The sequence below is a fragment of the Hylobates moloch genome, unplaced genomic scaffold (assembly GCF_009828535.3).
Source record: "Hylobates moloch isolate HMO894 unplaced genomic scaffold, HMol_V3 SCAFFOLD_13, whole genome shotgun sequence".
Classification (NCBI taxonomy): Eukaryota; Metazoa; Chordata; class Mammalia; order Primates; family Hylobatidae; genus Hylobates; species Hylobates moloch.
This window is the reverse complement of record NW_026652288.1, coordinates 64,037,266-64,056,286: the sequence shown is the minus strand read 5'-3', so window position 1 is coordinate 64,056,286 and position 19,021 is coordinate 64,037,266. Positions and strand designations below refer to the sequence as shown.

The 19,021-nt window shown below is 36.2% G+C and overlaps 1 protein-coding gene across 1 annotated transcript in view; it reads right to left on the bottom strand.

Annotated features, from left to right (window-relative positions):
• Nucleotides 1–294: 294 nt before the first annotated feature.
• CPA3 (carboxypeptidase A3) overlaps nt 295–19,021 on the bottom strand; it is a 32,284-nt gene continuing 13,557 nt past the window's right edge. The window contains exons 6-11 of the mRNA XM_032172218.2: nt 17,956–18,057; nt 16,212–16,322; nt 15,253–15,343; nt 14,031–14,233; nt 11,329–11,413; nt 295–987 (exon numbers count right to left, since the gene is read on the bottom strand). Of these exons, the coding sequence (XP_032028109.1) occupies nt 800–987; nt 11,329–11,413; nt 14,031–14,233; nt 15,253–15,343; nt 16,212–16,322; nt 17,956–18,057 (780 nt within the window). The 3' untranslated portion in view covers nt 295–799. The remainder of the gene's footprint in view (nt 988–11,328; nt 11,414–14,030; nt 14,234–15,252; nt 15,344–16,211; nt 16,323–17,955; nt 18,058–19,021) is intronic.

Here is a 19,021-nt window from a genome sequence, read left to right as displayed (position 1 = left end):
TTTCCAGGTTTCCTTTCTATCCATTAGGAGGGCAGGGGTCACAGCTGACCAGACTGTCTTGTCTGTGTCTGTACCAGCAAAGAGATGTTTTGGCAGGTGGTTTCTTCTGATTATGGCAGGTTAAATTAAACTATTTTGAATTTAATGTACATTATGCTGATGAGAACTGGATCGGTTGTTTAAAGGACTGAGATTCATCTCTATATGAACCACTTTATTTCCTGCTAGGACATCCTTTTGCTTTTTTGAAGATAAAAACAATGTCTACTTCTATAAGAAAAAAATAGCAAATTATGTTTTTGAAAATTGAAGATATTATTTCTTATTAACAGACTGAATGATTGGCAGTAATATTGATTATTAATGCTATGGAGAAATACAGAGAATATAATTTATCATAAAAAGATGCATTTTAAAGCATTAAATGCATTTTATTTTATTGTATTAGCACAAAAATTGATGAAGCCACATGGTGAAAATCTGTGAGAAACTGAAGGTTTTCATTTGTTTTCTGTGCCCCACTGTATATCACCTTTCAAAATACTCAAAATAATGCTTTCTGCTGGGTCCAAACTTCACTTGGAGCAAAGAAAGGTAGTTAAAAGGTTTCACTTAACGCTACTTCTTTATGGTGCTACTGAAAGTAAGTGAAAGCAAACAGCTATAACATGGGACTTAAATGAGCAAGAGAAGGATTCAGGTGATATAGAAGCTGCATTTGGGGATAACTGAAGATTGACTTTCTGATGAAAGGCACAAAAAAGGATTAATTGGCTTATTCCAAACAGAGAGCAATTCTTTAGGAAGTATGCTTGAGGATATACTTGGCAATAAATTTGGCAGCTAGCATGGTCTCTTTGCAGGTTGGCTTTATCCGGGATTCTGGAAGGAGAAAACCAAATTTGCCTTTATCTCGGAGCTCAAAGGCAAATGTGTGTTTGATGCCCAGGTCATAAGCCCAGTCTAAAGAAGAACCTGATGTCTGGTCTGTAAAACACAAGCAGTAAATATTTAATTAGAGACAAATGCTAATGTTTTTTTAAAGTGGAAATCAGTAGTGTATAATTAGCAATAAAAAATAATTATGTGTACAGTTAATTGCAGTAATGAATGAGAGTAGTGGTCTGAATAGTACAGAGTGCATAGTAAAGCATAATCATGACTTTGGAATCCACCAAGTGTGTGCTGCATTTAAAAAATTACATTTTGGTTGGGTGAGTACTAAGTTGAGTTTATTTCCTAGGCACACATTGTTGCAGATGGACATGTTCAGGGCAAGTATCCAGAGCAAGTGTTAGCAGCTGAGGAAACCAGTTAAGGAGTCACTGGTCATTGAAAACCACCAGGGAAAAACTATACACACAAGATACATAGAACTGCATTTCTTCTAATAGCTTAGGTCTCTTGTTTTTCATGTTGCTAGGGTAAACGATTTCATAGTCAAAAGACCAAGAAAATGTAATTTAGTTATTTTAAAGACATATTTAATCTCCTAATTCAAAATTTCCATGTCAACTTTTATGAAATTTAACTCAAGGTTCTATTTTTTGGTAAAAAGATTGGAAATATAAACACACATCTAAAGGTTATATACATATAACACACATCTAGAGGCTATATACATATATAAGTGCATATACATATCATAATTGCATTTATGTGCTCATATTTTGCTTTATGTGATATAAAAGGTTTTTTTTGTATGGGAAGGCATTTATGTTCTAGGACAAGTAATGAGTTTAAACTAATAATAACAGTTTGAAAGGTTTGAAAAATTTGAAAGACAAGAATTCAAAGCTGTGATGAAAGAGAGAAGGGATATTTTGATGAAGAGATAGTGTTGGCTTTTAAATTGGTCACCAAATATTTATTAAACCTTTAATATTTACAAGACACATTTCTTGGCACTGGGGAGAGTAATTGTTGCAGGGTACAAAAATGCAGAAGATGCCACCGGTGTCTTCAGTAACTTATAATTTAGGAGGCAGAAGTCAAGGTATAAGTCAATAGAGGCAGAGCAGAATATGCTAAGTACCATAGAAAAGGTACAATATTTTATCAAGATTAAAAAGAAAAAAGAGATTATTCTTGATGAGGAGTATGGCCTTTCATGCCCAGTGCCAGCTCAAATACTGCCTTCATGATGGAGGAGATGGTATTGTAGGAGAGCCTTGAAGAAAGGCTAGTGTGTTTTCAGCTGGAGATGGAAGAAAGGAATTCTGGCCAGTGAACTACAAGGATAGAAAAGCATGGAGGCATTGTTAGAAACCAATGAGATCCAGCTGGACCAGAGCAAAGGGAGCAGTGAGAGTTTGTGAGTAAAGCTTGGAAAACCTTGTGAATCGGGACTAGGTGTTTAGATTTTCTTTTGGAGGCCTTTTAGTACTTTAGGATTGTTAATCTGGATTGAAAAGAATAGAAACCAGTTATGAGGTAGTGTGAAATGACAGCCTGACTAGGGTAGAGCACCACATTAGAAACAGAACTGAGGGATTCTATATAAGAAACATTGGGATTTGATAAAAATGATTGATGTTTCAATCTGGGTAACTGGAAAAAACATACTGTTAAAAGAAATGGGAACTCAGAGAGCACTGCGATGGGAAAAAGAAAAGGCAAAGGAAGACAAAGTGATACATTTAACATCAATCAGACATTCAAGAAAGAGCTTGGAAAAATGAATGTTTAAATTACGGCATAGACATCATAGGTGAAATTGGTGTGCACACATTTAGGATCATTATTTTCTTGGTGGGATGGATCCTTTTATCATTGTTAATGTCTCTGTCACTAGCAAATTTCTTTGCTCTGAAATTCACTTTATCTGATACTTAATGTAGCTATTCTTCCTAATGGCATAGTATATCTTTTCCATCATTCTCATTTCAACTTATCTATGTTGTTATATTGGAAACGAGTTTCTTATAGACAGCATATTGTTGAATTATAATTTAAAAAATTCATTCTGCCCATGTGTCTTTAATTAGTGCATGTAGGTAAATTATTGATATGACTTAAACACGCCATTATTTCTTTGTTTTGTTCTTTCTGTTTTTATCCCTTTATCTTTTTTTTCTTTCTTTACACCTTCCTCTTGGTTACATGACATTTTTAGGATTCCATTTGATTGATTTATAATGTCACTTGCTTAGTTTTCTTAGTGGTTGCTCCAGGTACTATAATACACTTACATAACTTACTACAGTCTAATGGTGTTGACATTTTACTATGTCAAGTGAGGTGTAGAAACTTTACTTCCTTTTAGATCCTTTTTCCCTTCCCACTTTTAAAGTACAATTGTCTTGAGTACTTCTCTACATACATTGAACATCACATCAAATAGACTTACAATTTTTGATTCTATCATCATGTGGAGAAAGATAGTCTATTATTTAATTTATTTATTTATACTGAATCCATTTTTCTTCCTTCCTCTCTGTAGTTCCAAGCCTTTTGCTGTGACTATTTCCTTCTTGTTCAGGGGGTTCTTTTAGCCATTAAGAGTAGGTGTGTGGGGGACACATCTCCTGATTTTCCTTTGTATGAGAATATCTTTATTCCCTCCTTCATTTCTGAATATTTTTGCTGGATATTGAATTTATTGAATTTAGAGTTGATAGGTGTTTTCATTCAGCACTTGAGAAAATGTCACTTCCTTTTGACTTTCACGGTTTCACATGAAAAATCTGCTGTCACTGGAATTGTTTTTAACTCTAGATCATTTCTCTCTGATTCATTTTATGATTTTTTTCTTTGTCTAGTTTTCAGAAGTTTAATTATGATGTACTTTGATGTGAGTTTCTCTGGGTTATTCCTGTTTGGGTTTCACTCAGATACTTGACTATGTTAGTTTATGTCTTTGTCAAATGTAGGACATTTCAGCTTTTATTTCTTCAAACATTTTTTTCCCAGCCCCTGTTCCCTTTATATATCTTTTCCTTGGGCCGATGACATGAATGTTGGGTATTTTATTATGCCATTTGTTCCTGAGGCTTTGTTTATTTATTTATTTTTGTTTATTTTCTGTCTTCAGAGTGAGTGAATTCTATTGTTCTGTCTTTAAGTTCACTGATTCTTCCCTCTGTCATATTTATTCTGCTATTAAGCCTTTCCAGTTTTTTTGTTCAAGTTATTACATTTTCTAGTTCTATTGTTTCCATTTGGTTCCTTTTTATATCTTATATTTCTTTGATGATATTTTACATTTCTTCATTTGTTTCAAGGCCATCTGTAATTGTTGAGGCATTTTTTTTTAATGATGGCAACTTTAAAATTCTTTTCCAATGTTTGAAATTCCAATCATCTCAGTGTTGGCATCTATGGATTGTCTTTTTGTATTCAAGCTGTAAGTTTTCTTGTTTTTAGTATTACAAGCGATTTTTGATTATATTCTGGAGATTTTAGCTGTTACATTAAATAATAAATTGTAACTTAAATCTTCAATTTATCAGGTAGTCATCCTGTTTAGGTTTAGTAAACAGGCCCTGGCCTACTTTTGTGTCTTATGATACTGATGACAATATAGTATTTTTTTTTTTTTCCTTTTGAGATGGAGTCTCGCTCTGTCACCCAGGTTAGAATGCAATGGCACAATCTTGGCTCACTGCAACCTCTGCCTCCCAGGTCCAAGTGCTTCTCCTGTCTCAGCCTCCCAAGTAGCCGGAACTACAGGCGCCCACCACCACACCTGGCTAACTTTTGTATTTTTAATAGAGACGGAGTTTCACCATATTGGTCAGGCTGGTCTTGAACTCCTGACCTCAGGCAATCTGCCCACCTCGGCCTCCCAAAGTGCTGGGATTACAGGCATGTGCCACCACACCCAGACAGTTTTGCTTTGTTTTTTGTTTGTTTGTTTGTTTTTTGGGATGGAGTCTCACTTTGTTGCCTAGGCTGAAGTGGAGTGGTACAATCTCAGCTCACTGCAACCTCTGCCTTCCAGGTTCAAGCAATTCTCCTGCCTCAGCCTCCTGAGTAGCTGGGACTACAGGTGCGTACCACCACACCTAGCTAATTTTTGTATTTTTAGTAGAGACGGGGTTTCACCATGTTGGCCAGGCTGGTCTCGGACTCCTGTTCTCAGGTGATCCTCCTACCTTGGTCTCCCAAAGTGCTAAGATTACAGGCATGAGGCACCATGCTCAGCTGACAATATAGTTTTCAAAGCCTTTGCATTGCTATTTTGGTCTGGTTGGTTCACTTAGTGGGTAAAAGGTGATTGCCTGGTGCCCTAGGTAACAAATTGAGGGATTCCAGCCTGTGGGGATAGAGGTCATTTCTTGATAAGGAGAGTCAGAAGTAAGAGGAGGGACCTGAGGAGAGAACCTGAGGAAGTATCCATATATCGTACCCTATTTTTTGGAAAATGTCTACTTTTAGAGGCAGTCAGCGAGAGAGTAGAGAAAAAGGAGGAGGAGGAAGAAAACAAGTAGAGTTCAAAGTCAAGGAAGCCAAAGGAATGGCAAGAAGAAGAGTTATTAACAGGGTCAAATATTGCATATAATTTATGGAGCATGTGAGCTGAAATATAGAGACTGGCTTCAGTGATCAAAAAGATTGCCACTTTTAGCTAGTTGGATTTAAGTTCATGAGAAAGAAATCACGCTAAGATGCTAGCTTGGTAGCAAAGGAGGTGAAGTAAATAGGAATTATGTCTTGTAATTTAGGATATGTTAGACATTTTAATAAACTTGGCCAGTTCCTAGTTGCAGTAGCTCTCTATTTGCAGTCGAGTAAACTGCTGTGATTTCCAAGGGTTAAAGGGCATGGCTATTCTATTTTGAGAGATTTACTTTATGTGAAGTTTGTCATTAAGATTAATAGTGGTGATTGAGAATATATGGAATTTGATTTTTCATAATTATATGATGCTCTGAAGTAGAATACATTTCGTATCTTCTAGATCTTAAATTTGCAAACAAAACTATATTAAGGCATAAAGTAAATACAACATTGCAAGTTTTTACTTTGAGAAAAAAATACAGAATTTGTGTGTGTGTGTGTGTGTGTGTGTGTGTGTGTGTGTGTGTGTGTATGTGTATGTGACAGGGTCTTGCTCTGTTACCTTGGCTGGAGTGCGGTGGCATGATCATGGCTCACTGTACCCTTGACGTCCCAGGCTGAAGTGATCCTTCCACCTCAGCCTCCTGAGTAGCTGGGACTACAGGTGTGCATCATCGTGCCTGGCCAGAACTTAATTTGTTTAACATGATACTTAGCCTTTTCTTTATCTCCATGTGTACCTACTAAAACATGTGTATGCATTTATAAAATATAATAATAATCACTTGCTAAATACCAAGTACCCTTCTATGTGCTTTATGCATGTTAACTCATTTAATTAATTCCTATCCCAAATGTAGGAATTACCATTCTACCGAAGAAGAAACTTAGGCTCAGAGAGATTAAGCAACTTGCTGAAAAACACATAGCTAGTAGATGGTTGAATCAGGATTCAAGCCCAGGCGGTGTCTTCAGAGTTCATGTTGTTAATCATTGTACTGTGCTACCTATGTGCCACTCTATATTCTAGCCAATAACAAGTCTTTACTCAGTTCTATAAGATAATTTTGTATTTGTTGACAGCATATTCTGAGTATGTTCAACATTAAGAAAATATTTCCCACTTATTTCAAGGCACAGTATTGGTTGCAACATATTCAATCAGAACAAATCAAAATGAAACTGTACCAAACTAGGAATCTGATTTCAGCCCAAAGGGATCCATATGAAGTGATGCTGGTGACTTAATGTGTGCTGCATTTATTGCTTACTTGATACAGTGTTTTCTAAAAAATTGTATCATTTTAAAAAGTATTATTTAAATTTATTCAATATAATCTATACTTTTATATTAATATAAGCAAAAATTATATTAGAAGCAATAGCTGAAGCCAGAGATACATGGGCATACACTGAAATATTTTCTCTGTAATATCAGTTTGAATGTCTCTTAGTAAGTAGAGATGTGGTGTTATGAACTACAAGTCTTAACTTTGTCTTTTTCAGAATATAAATTCTGAAAAAGTAGAATATGCAGAATATGAAAAAAGAGCATTGGGTTGAGAATCAGTGGTAGATCTAGCAATTTTGGTGCACAAAGGAAGCTACAAGAAATGTACTTTGAAATTAACTTTTTAATTCATGATGTGACTCACAGATGAATTTTATTACTAATGCAATCTTCTTGGTTCTTATAAACTCAAATAACTATTCTTGCTCACTAGGTACTATGTTTAGTTATTTCTAAGATGATGAAGGATTGGATATGCTGTTTATATGCAAATATAATCATTTCACATTAAACATTACTATTTACTTTTTTGTGCCATCTCAATATTGCTGCGTTGGGGCAAAGTGGTAGGTATACCATTTTAACTCTGGTCTTGAATGCTGATTTTTGTTTTTGTTCTGCCTTAAAGTGATGAAATATTTCTGTATCTGAATTTCAGTCTATAAATGAGAGGTTTTGCTTAGATCAGCGATTCTCAACCCTAGTTTCATCTTAGAATCACTTAAGATACTTAAAAAAAATTGAGTGCCTGAGCTCCTCCTCAGACTGATGAAATCAGAATCTCTGGGGGCTGGGGGTATAATCATTCATGTATTTTAAAAGCTTCCTGATGATTCTTTTTTTTTTTTGAGATGGAGTTTTGCTCTTTCACCCAGGCTGGAGTGCAGTGGCATGATCTTGGCTCACTGCAACCTCTGCCTTCTGGTTTCAAGTGATTCTCCTGCCTCTGCCTCCTGAGTAGCTGGGATTACAGGTGCCCACCATTACGCCCAGCTAATTTTTGTATTTTTAGTAGAGATGGGATTTCACCATGTTGGCCAGACTGGTCTCAAACTCCTGACCTTGTGATCCACCCGCCTCAGCCTCCCAAAGTGCTAGGATTACAAAAGCGAGCCACCACGCCTGGCCAGCTTCCTGATGATTCTAATGGGAAGTCAGGCTTGAGAACCGTGGAATAGATCATTGCCTATGTTTTTCCCTGGTTTCAAAATTTATGATTTTAACTTATCTGATATGTTTGCCTCTCATGTTCAAATAGCAAATGTATGTTTTTTTTTTCTAAAGGCCAGAGATCCTTCATAAGTTGAGCTTAAAAAATGCTCCCCCAGTCCTTTTTTTTCTGTCTTCATCAAGTCAAAGACAGGAAGTCACTGACAAATGCTAGATGCTGTTCCTAAATCTGAGGACATGTTAAGTGACAATCAGGTTATTGGAATGACTAAACTTTAATCACATTTTTATTTTTTATTCTTACCAAGTCAACTACTTTGCTACCCTGTTTCTCATGAATGTTTGATTAACATTCTATCAGAGGCTTTACTAAAGCAGTCTGTTCTAGAAATCTTGATCATTTATCAAGCTGCTGCAGCACTGCGTGACAAAGGCAATTCTTTCTAAATCTCAATGCCTTTAAAATGTTTTAGTATAATATAAAAATTTTAAATAATACTGCACAGTTAAACAGAATAGTAATCTCTCTTGACTGTATCTTTCCATTTTGAAAGTGACACGTGATGGCATGGAGCTATGGTAGTTTTGGCTCTCCGCTCCTTCCAGTTAGAATGTGACTTCCTTAAGAGTAGTTTATTGTGTCCTAAGTCCTCTCATCTATCTCTGAAAGCTCCAAAGTGCTAGCCTGCTAGCTAGGTATACTATATATTTTTGTTCATTAAGAGATCTTAATGCAATGCTATGCACAGCTCTGTATTCTCATACTTTTGTAGATATACATACACGGATAATTATTTGATGCTTCAATTGCCTTTTGCAAAGTTTGTTCCTGTTTGGAATGCTTTGTTCTTTGCCTCTAAGACTATCTGTGTGTTTTTCTCGCTCTTACGTGGTGTCTGGGTGGCCAGTCTGGCCCTGCTATTTATTAGTATCTACTAAGTGGGCTGCCATTTTAAACTGATGTTCTAGTCTGTCTTCTTGTTCTTTACTTTGCTTACTTTTTGTCCAGTCACATAGCTGGGTACATAACATGTATTTTGAAATCTTGTGGTCATCCACCTGTATGTGTAATAAGCCCTCAGCATGGCTAGGTTGTAGCAAGATCTATGTGGATGCTGGGGATCATCCGTATCATTACACTTTTTCTTCAGTACTTTAACAGTGACTGGTTGATAGGTGATTGTTAATGAATGTGCTCAAGGAAAGGGACTTGTCCATTTTTTAGTCATTTTCCAGTTCTGCCAAAGAAGCCTCTAATAAGTAAGTCCTAGAAACTGTATATGTTGATTCTAGCATTTTCAAATTCCATTGCAATTGCTGAGGATGTAGACTTTCAGTTCAAAGTTTATACTTTTAGCTTGGAACACGGAAGTGACTTAAAAACTGTGGTCAGGTAAAATTGTTGCAAGGAATCCTGAATTCATATGCACATATGTATTTTTTTAATGCACAGATTCTAAAAGTGTAATAAAAATATGAGTGTATCTTTGGTGGTGGAAGTGTTGTTCATGAAATTTTTAAAAGTTAGAAAGGCAGTCTTAATGCTAAACAATGTTGGATATTTGGTCTAGAGAGTGATGCAGGCTTAATCAAGTCCAGTCCTGTTGTGGTTTCAACTCACATTCACTTCTTTCGAATAAGCCAGAGCACCATTATCATTGAGCAAGTTTATGGAAACTAATTCTGCTGTTGTTCCATGCCTTGCACTGTACTATATGTTACCATATACAGTTACAGGGCCTAAGAGGAAATCCAAAGCATAATTCTTGCTTTTGAGAAGTTTCATGGGGAATTTTGTATAAATTTAGAGACTAAGAACTGAAGGTTGAACTTAGTTTGGAGAAAAGGTAGTTTTTACTAAATAATTCCCAAACTAAGCTTAGTGGGAGTTGCTATAAGAGCAGAAAGTGATCTCACTTCCCAGGATCTGAGTTAATTGTCTTCGGTGATACTCAAATGGATTTTTTGGCTGTTCATTGAAAATAGAAAATCCTGGATATTGCAGCTACAAAATCCAAATGCGCAAACAGTATGTGCAGTGGGCAAGATCAGGGCTTTTGTTTGTTAAAATCCGAGATTGAGTTCCAGCTTCACCGGTTACTAATAACCGGGAAATAGTACTCCCCACCTCATAGGGTTGTTGTGAAGCTTGAGATTGTGAAAATCAAGGGGTAAGCACAGTGCCTAACTTGTAAAGACGCCATAAAAATTTGCAGATATTATTTAGTATAAAGTATGGGAGTTGGCAAATCCTGGCCAGCCTCCTGTTTCTGTGAATGAGGCTTTATTGGCACAGTCACTCATTTGCTGACTTATTGTCTATGGCCGTTTTCGAGCTATGATGCTCCAGTTGAGTACCTGCAACAGAGACCGTACCTCCACAAAGCCAAAGCTATTTACTATCTGGCCCTTAACAGAAAAAAAAATTACTGATTCCTTGTATATAGAATAAGAGACAAGAAAATCAAGGCCAAGAAATCCAAGTCAATAACTTAAAAACACACAAAGACAACATAAATTTAAAAATAGTGAAGACTAAGAAATGGTGCTGAGAATATAAAACAAAAGTGACAAAACTAGAGTCTTGTGATCTCCCTTCTAGTTCACCATACAGATTTCAGTTGAACATAGTGAGAAGGAGCAAGCGAGAAGGAGAGATAACTTGTTTTACATGACCAGGGAGGCTGAAACTGATTTTCTATCTGTTTTCCTATCCTAGCTGTTTTTCAGCTAGGGAAAAGACCATACTTACATGTAGACAAGGCAAGTAAGAAAGAGTCCAGTTAAAGTTAAATGGTTAAAAAAAAATGTAGACTCTACTTCATCTAATTTTTTGTGTGTGATTTTTCTAGATGAGGTCTTGCTCTGTTGCCCAGGTTGGAGTGCAGTGGTGCCATCACAGCTCACTGCAGTTTTGACCTCCCAGGCCCAAATGATCTTCCCACCCCAGCCTCCAGAGAAACTGGAACTACAGGCGTAGGTCACCATGCCTGGCTAATTTTTTTTTTTTCTCGCTCCAGTGAATTCTCATTAGTTCCTGGAAGGGTACAACCTTGTTGGTGGTAGAGGTGGGAAACGGGAAGGTAGATGATGTAAACTGTAAATCTGTCTTGACTTAATAGCTTCCATTGACCTTGTAACCCTGTAAAAGTTCAGTATAATTTGTTTCTAGAAAAATCTTATCCCAAGAAAAGGTCAGAATCTATCCCCTAGTTTCACATATAATTCAGAATATTCTGTAAAAAGTAGAATTTAAATTAGCAATTCCAGATGCTCTAACCTAAATTGCAAATTCCATAATTTTCTTTAATATTTATGAAAAATAACTAGGGAAAAGGGCTCAGTAAATAAGAGGAATGACTTACAAATTGTTGATGCTGTTGGGCCATAGATGTAGCGGGTTTCATATCGAGTTGATAGAACATCAGTGCCAATCTTTGCAACTTTGGCCTGGAGACAAAAGAAAGTTAGAGTGAAATAATAGAATACTGTGTAAATACCAAGGAATATGTAATTATGTATGTATGCAATTTTTTAATGGAGTCTTACAGGTTAGGCACTGTGCTTAGCCCTTGATTTTTAGTTTCAAGACTCATAACAACCCTATGAGATGGACAGTACTAATTCCTGGTTAGTTGCAACTGGTGAAGCCGGAATTCAGTTCCTGGTTTTAACAAAACCAAAGCCCATACATACATATATATACGTAAATATGTAAATTACTAGGGATGAAAAAAAGTCAAATTTGCCAGTTATTTGGCATTTGAAGATCAAAATAAAATAAATGGTTAAATGAGAAACTTATTTTCAGTAATATATGTGGTAAGTATAAAGACTTGGCTGGGCACGGTGGCTCACGCCTGTAATCCCAGCACCTGTGGAGGCCAAGGTGGGCAGATCACGAGGTCAGGAGATCGAGACCATCCTGGCTAGCATGGTGAAACCCCGTCTTTACTAAAAATACAAAAAATTAGCTGGGCGTGGTGCCATGTGCCTGTAGTCCCAGCTACTTGGGAGCCTGAGGCAGAAGAATCGCTTGAACCAGGGAGTCGGAGGTTGTAGTGAGCCGAGATCGCGCCACTACACTCCAGCCTGGTGACAGAGCGAGACTCCATCTAAAAAAAATAAAAATAAAAAAATAAAGACTTAAATATGCAGTCAATTATATACAGTAATGTCATATCTCATTTTGTGTTTCTACTCTTCCCTTTCTCTCTCTCCTCATTCCTTTCTTTTAAAATATAAAATATATATTATTTTTCCTGTCAGTTTTTTTGGCTTCAGATAATTGTCTCTTCTGACAGTTTCTCCAGTTTCTTCCATGTTTTACATTCCTTGGTCCCTAACAGGCTCATATTGCTACAGGATCTTCTCTACTCATCTGACTTCAGCATACCAAGGGAAGAAGGGCATTTGACTGCTCTTTAAAATAGTTGTTAATTAGGGTGTCTCTTTCAGAGTGGCATTTTGTCATGACCTTTTAAAACACGTTAGTGTTTTGTGCTGTGAGAGTGATTGTCAGAATGAATTTTAATGGAATATAGTTACTAACATATTTGCACTCACAAATAAAGATTTTTAAAAGACTATATGTATAATGTATATAATCAAGAAATAATTTTTTTCTTAATTTAGTTGCTATGCAAGAACTCTCATTTTACTCAAAGTGGTTTTTTTTTGTGGATATGTATTTTTTTTTTTTTTTTTTTGAGACGGAGTCTCGCTCTGTCCCCCAGGCTGGAGTGCAGTGGCGCAATCTCGGCTCACTGCAAGCTCCGCCTCCCAGGTTCACGCCATTCTCCTGCCTCAGCCTCTCCGAGTAGCTGGGACTATAGGTGCCCGCCACCACGCCCGGCTAATTTTTTTGTATTTTTAGTAGAGACGGGGTTTCACCGTGGTCTGGATCTCCTGACCTTGTGATCCACCCGCCTCGGCCTCCCAAAGTGCTGGGATTACAAGCGTGAGCCACTGCGCCCGGCCGTGGATATGTATTTTTTTAACCCATAATGTCATTTTCCTAACAGTGGATTGAAATCGCGGTGCTGTACATTGGTATGCATTAATCGAACTCACGCACTCAGATTATCACCTAGATTGGATAATAAATGACTATGGGCCATATATTGCTGGTATGTTTTCTTTGTTGTATATATGGAGATGATTTTAATGACTGATTCAAGTCTGTGCTCCAATTAACATTAAATGCTGTTGTGCTAAATACAATGGACTGAGGTCAGAATGAAAATTGTAACCTCTTAAAATTTTTAAAATATTTTATGAGGCAGTATTTGGACCACAGCTATTACTGGAAGTGCTATATTTGCCAATCACCATGGGATCTGGACCACTATTTTAATTTTATTTTTTATTTTTACTTTTTAATTTTTTAAATTTTATTTTATCTGTTTTATTTATTTTCTTCTATAGCAATTCAAAATATTTATCCCTCTATGCACCCATTCACTCTGTCACTTCCTGTGATTCATTGGAACCCATATGCAGAATTTTTTTTTAAAGCTCACATTATCAAATCAGTTTTTATAAAAAAAAAAGGTGCTTAATGGATCATAGTTTTGGAAAGATAACATATTCTTAGGAAGCTTCACAAACATTTATAATCTTCTTTAGATAGTAAAAGAATATAATTTCCAAGTTGATCAGGATAAAAATACAATGTATCTTCTTAAATCTGATATCTGGGGGGCAGGACTAGTGAATGTCTTTGCTATTCTATTAGGCTTTTTCTGTGCATGGTTTTACCATATGACCCATGGTAAATGTTAAACCCCACAATGAGCTGTGTTGTAATAGACTTCTATTGTGCCTTGCCTAGACATTTCTTCCCGATATTTTTTCCTCCTGAGAATCACATCAAAAGAATTTATTATCTATATACTTTTATCAATGAAAAATTAAAGATCATGATTTTAACTTTAAGGCAAATTTCATTAGTTCTTTTCTTTGACATTAAAATGTGAAATTCTTTCAACATACCCAAGTTAATGAAGAACAGACTGAAAGTCAATGGTGGTGTCGATGCATGAAACGCAAACTTTTGTCTACGTACCAAGTCTTCGTGGTTAGGTGGCAGTTTTGATGTATATCCATAGGGAAACAATAGCATCTGGGAGTAGGAATGGAAGGTGATGTAAACCTTGATTTCATTCAGGTGGCTTCTAATGAAATCAGTGACAGCTTTCGTCTCTTTCTCGGACTCTGGTGCAGAGCCCCGATAGTCATCTGCACATGGGTCATTGGTGTTAGGAATGGCTGCAGAAGACATAGGTGGATGAGACCACAGTCTGCTCCCTATGCATATAGCTCCTGCCTCTTCTAATGTATTATAGATTCACAGAATGTTTTAAATGTTTTTGCCTCTCATGTTTACAGAGCTGCTTCAATGTCTCTTGTATCATAGTCACTACAGATTAACATTGCACACACATGCCAGATTGTAACAGACTTAGCCCACTGGAATATTCTAAGCCTTGTTTACTTCCTTGTCCTTTCCCAAGGCCACAGGAATAATAAATCAGAAGCAGTCCATGACATGGAGCCAGATAGACTCCAGTTCTTATTCAACCCCAGCTCTAATGTGCTGCGGGCTGGTGTGAATTACCTTCTCTGGGCACAAGTTTCTTCAGCCTTTTTCAGCAGAAAGCTCTCAATTAGGGATAGCTGCTGCTATTATCATGTTCATTATGGTAGAATACAGTTAAAAGCTCAGGTGACGTTTTCAACAAAATTAGGCACAGAAGAAATATATAAATTGGGGCAATGGTAATTTCTCCTTGAAAGTGTGCAGTGATAAAGTCATAGTTGTATAGCAACTAAAGCATCGTCTGATGTAGCAGGCCTCTGTTTATCATCGTATTTCCTTTAAACTGTTTCACTTTCTTTGCTCCAGATGACTCTTTTCACTAAATATCTGAAAAACTATCTGTATGTTGCTTTTAACCACCGATATTTCTTACATCAGGAAGCAGAGGAAATTGAGGTCTTTATTCAGATTATCTGAATTTTTATGCATTTGGATTGTGCTTAATTTTTTAGCAAACTAGATACAGTAAGTAAGAGATGGTTTGATAAACAGTCCCTTCCTCCTTATTTCCTTCCACACAGCAAAACATCCCTTAATGGTAGTGATGATTGTCTTTCGTGTTATAGATACAAAGTTAACACTCACTCAAAGCATAACTATTTTTACTGAGCAAGTAAGTGTTTTAGTTAAGTTTGGGGCCTAAATATTCCTTACAGCAATTTTCCTTGATAGCAAGTCTGCTACTCACAGTTCCATGAAGCATTAAAATTCCTGTTGAGGTCAGTGCCGATGCATTTGGAGTTTTGGTTCTTGGAACGATTTTTTCTCCACATGCGGTTCTGCCAGATTGAATGATGTAAGTGTTTACACAAGATCAGTTTGCATTTTTCAATTTGATCATTTCAAATTCTCTCTGCAGGTGTCTGCAACTTTCTTGGAAATCTATCTAGTTATCTTGAGGCCCTTTATTATAAAAAGGAAAAAATATTGTCTTCTTATAAATTGTAGTATTTTCAGAATCATGATTTTTAATATTATATCCTTAGGCTTTGATGAAATAATTCAGTTAATTTTAAACACTGTTGATTAGTTCTCAGTATTAGAAGATGACTAATGGTGTTCTGAAATTAACCATAATTTAAATTATAACTTCATTAGCTTTCTCACCATATATAGATTCAGTTATAATGCAGGTCAAATTTTTACTGTTGGAGCATTATTTGCAGAAAATAACTTGATGTAACAGTATCTGTCTGAGAGTTCTTATTTAGCGAAAGCAGGATAATAAAATATACTGTAAAAAGACAAATAGGTATCTATATCTCTCTTTTATTTTATTTTTTTGATACAGTGATTCTACCTCAAATTCTATTCAAAATTGATGAACTACAAAGGTTTTTGTTTTAAAATCAATTAATTGGCTTTATTCTTAGCTAGATATGCCATATCATATAATGCAATCATACATTTCCTCTATAATTACTACTTTATTTCATTTTTCCACATAACTAGCTTCAGTAGCAAAAATTTTATATTATTTTAAGGATACCTATGCAACCAAGAAATCATACTTAATTTGAAACTGAGATTTTTACTTTTCTGAATTAGAATTAACTAGTTACCTAAACCCTAAGCTGAATGCATAACAATGTGTATTAAAGCCTGTAAATAATATCTAAATGCAAACAAGAGAGTAGAGAGCAGTACCTTTGTCCATGACCAAATATATCCATCAACATTGAACACAGGAAGAATGTAAAAATTCATTCGGTCCAATAGTTTGGTCATAATTTTGTTTCTCCCATAAGTTTTGGTTGCCTGTAGGAGGAAAAAAAAAATTAAGCTATTGGTATGAAGTTTAGCTATCATGTGGAAAGCTGTGGTTATAATAGTAATAACTTGAGTCACTTCCCAAGATCACATGCTTTCAAACATATTTTCCCTGAAATTAACAAAAATAATCCATGTAGATTACAGGGGAAAAAAACCTAACTTATTTAGACTAGTGACATTAATGGAAATGAACAGTCTTTAAAGGAGCATTTAATTATCGAGACTTGTAGCATTCCAAATGTAGCATGAGAGTTATGTTTCATAGAAAGATTGGAAGCCAAATGGAAAATTTGTAATACAACTTATTTTTAATTGATTCTCTCACATCCTTTACATAAATACAGATTGAGTCTGTAAGCACAGGAATATGAAAATATTGGAGAGAATTTGTGAGATAGTTATATGCAGAATTAAATAAAAAAATTTGTATTAATAAAATACCCAAGAATTCAGAGGTTGAACAACTTTTTTTTTCCTATATCTGACTGAAATTTCTCTAATCACATGCACTTTCTGTAGCTACCTAAAATCTCTCTCACCACTCTTGGGAAGTCCTTCCAGGTACATCTGACTTGAAGAGGAGATTTTTTGTAGACCTGTGATGTGCGTTCCTTTATGTGTTGAGTAGGGGGAGCTCTTGGCCCTCAGTTGGGAGAGCAAAAGTAACTACAGGTCACTTCCTGGTGGATTCTTTTCTAGAAAAAGTATCTATGCCCAGAAAACCATTGTTATACATATTTCACCAGTGAGCCATGTGCAAAAGCTGACAGAAAGAGAAAATTAAAATATGGTAGGAGTCCAAATACATTGGCAATAGGGTGAGAGGAATATTGAATATATAAACTAGATTAACCTTTCAAAAAAGTGAATTATAGGCTGGGTGTGGTGGCTCATGCCCGTTATCCCAGCACTTTGGGAGGCCGAGGGGGGCGGATTACTTGAGATCAGGAGTTTGAGAACAGCCTGGCCAACATGGCAAAACCCCGTTTCTACTAAAAATATAAAAATTAGCCGGGCATGGTGGTGCATGCCTGTGGTTCCAGCTACTTTGGAGGCTGAGGCAGTAGAATCGCTTGAACCCAGGAGGCGGAGGTTGCAGTGAGCCAAGATTGCACCACTGCATTCCAGCCTAGGTGACAGAGTGAGACTCTGTCTCAAAAAAAAAAAAAAAAAAAGGTGAGTTATTTTTCACTCAGAAAGGACACTTAAATATTAAAATTCCAAGTACATGTGTGACCAACGTATTATCTAAACAGGAATTAAAATTAAATATCTATGTTTTGAGCTCATTGAAGAAAAGTTACATTTGTAGGTTATGTGAAGGTTGTTTCAGATTTTCCATACTTGACTACAAGAAAAACTTTCATATGATAGCCCAAGAAAAGTCTGAGTTTCATAAACTCTTAGCTTGAGTTTAAGAATTGTTTGAAGGGAAGGTGTCAGCTTCATAAAAACTGTAATGATGAGTAAAATTCAGAGCATTTCTTCCTTGACAGCACCAAGTGTGGGCTCTTCTAGCTAAGTGGAATTGTGTGTTTGGAAAGGATGTTGCCACTCAGTGAAGTGCTGGAGACTCGGCAGTCAAAGGAGAATTGGAAGAGTCTTCTGATTCACTTACCTGATAGACAAACCACTGGCAGAATGCTGGGGAGACCCATTCTCGTGCGTGAATGCCACAATCCATAAAAATAGCCTTTCTTCTTTCATTCTTTTTCCCAATCTATTTAGAAATAAACTTGAGATATTGTTTTGAACAAACTCACACATTGATCCCTTGTTGACCAATAACTTATTCATATTCTCAAAGCAATTCTTTCCCCTGTCTATTGTTGAATGAGAACCATGTATGCACATATTGTTCTCAGAAGGGACCATGGGACATATCTTTAAATGTCTATACGTAATTCATAATCTATTACAATATATATTTTTCAAAAAATTTTTCTAGTGTCAGGGCAGCTGGTAGGATTTTGAAAAAAATTCATAGCCCATTGTTTTTATTTTATTCTAACATCCTGTGTTCTGAGAAACTGATTATAAAGTCACTTTTGTTTCTGCCATTTCCTTTTGTTTTTCTGGTTTTGTAAACTAGGGCTATTTACCCTGGAGTGGAGAAGATCTTGTGTTGGAGTGGAGAAGGGAAATAGTACTGGATACTTGAATGGCTGTCATTTTGAAGAGTGCAGATTTGTTTTGAGTAGTTGGAAATAAGGAATGAATCGGGGTTCGGGATGTGGATGGGCTTCTCGCTTGTTAAGTGGCTGCTTCAGGGAGCAGTATCTTTGGATGCGCAAAAATCCAGCAGCAATGGAATGGAAATTGTTGACTCTGTTACAGGGAACCCTCAAGCAATACAGGGTTGAAATGCCTAACATACTGTTCTACAGTCCTATGATGCTATGATATTTAAATTCCCTTCATGACATTCATTCATCGGTTTCACTGCATTTTAAGGGGTGAGGGTTTTTTTTATACCAGAGACATCACAGACTCTTGTAATAAAGCTGGGGGATGAAGTATTCATTTGGGTTTGTCCACTGTGCAATCTCTGACAGATGTTTATCCAGACAATTTCTTGGTTCCACCAAAACCACCTGTCACTTCTATTCTTTAATGGATATTAAAGAATTATTAATAAGCTTAAATATTCTTTCAGAGATAATACGTATTGTCTCAAAATTAGC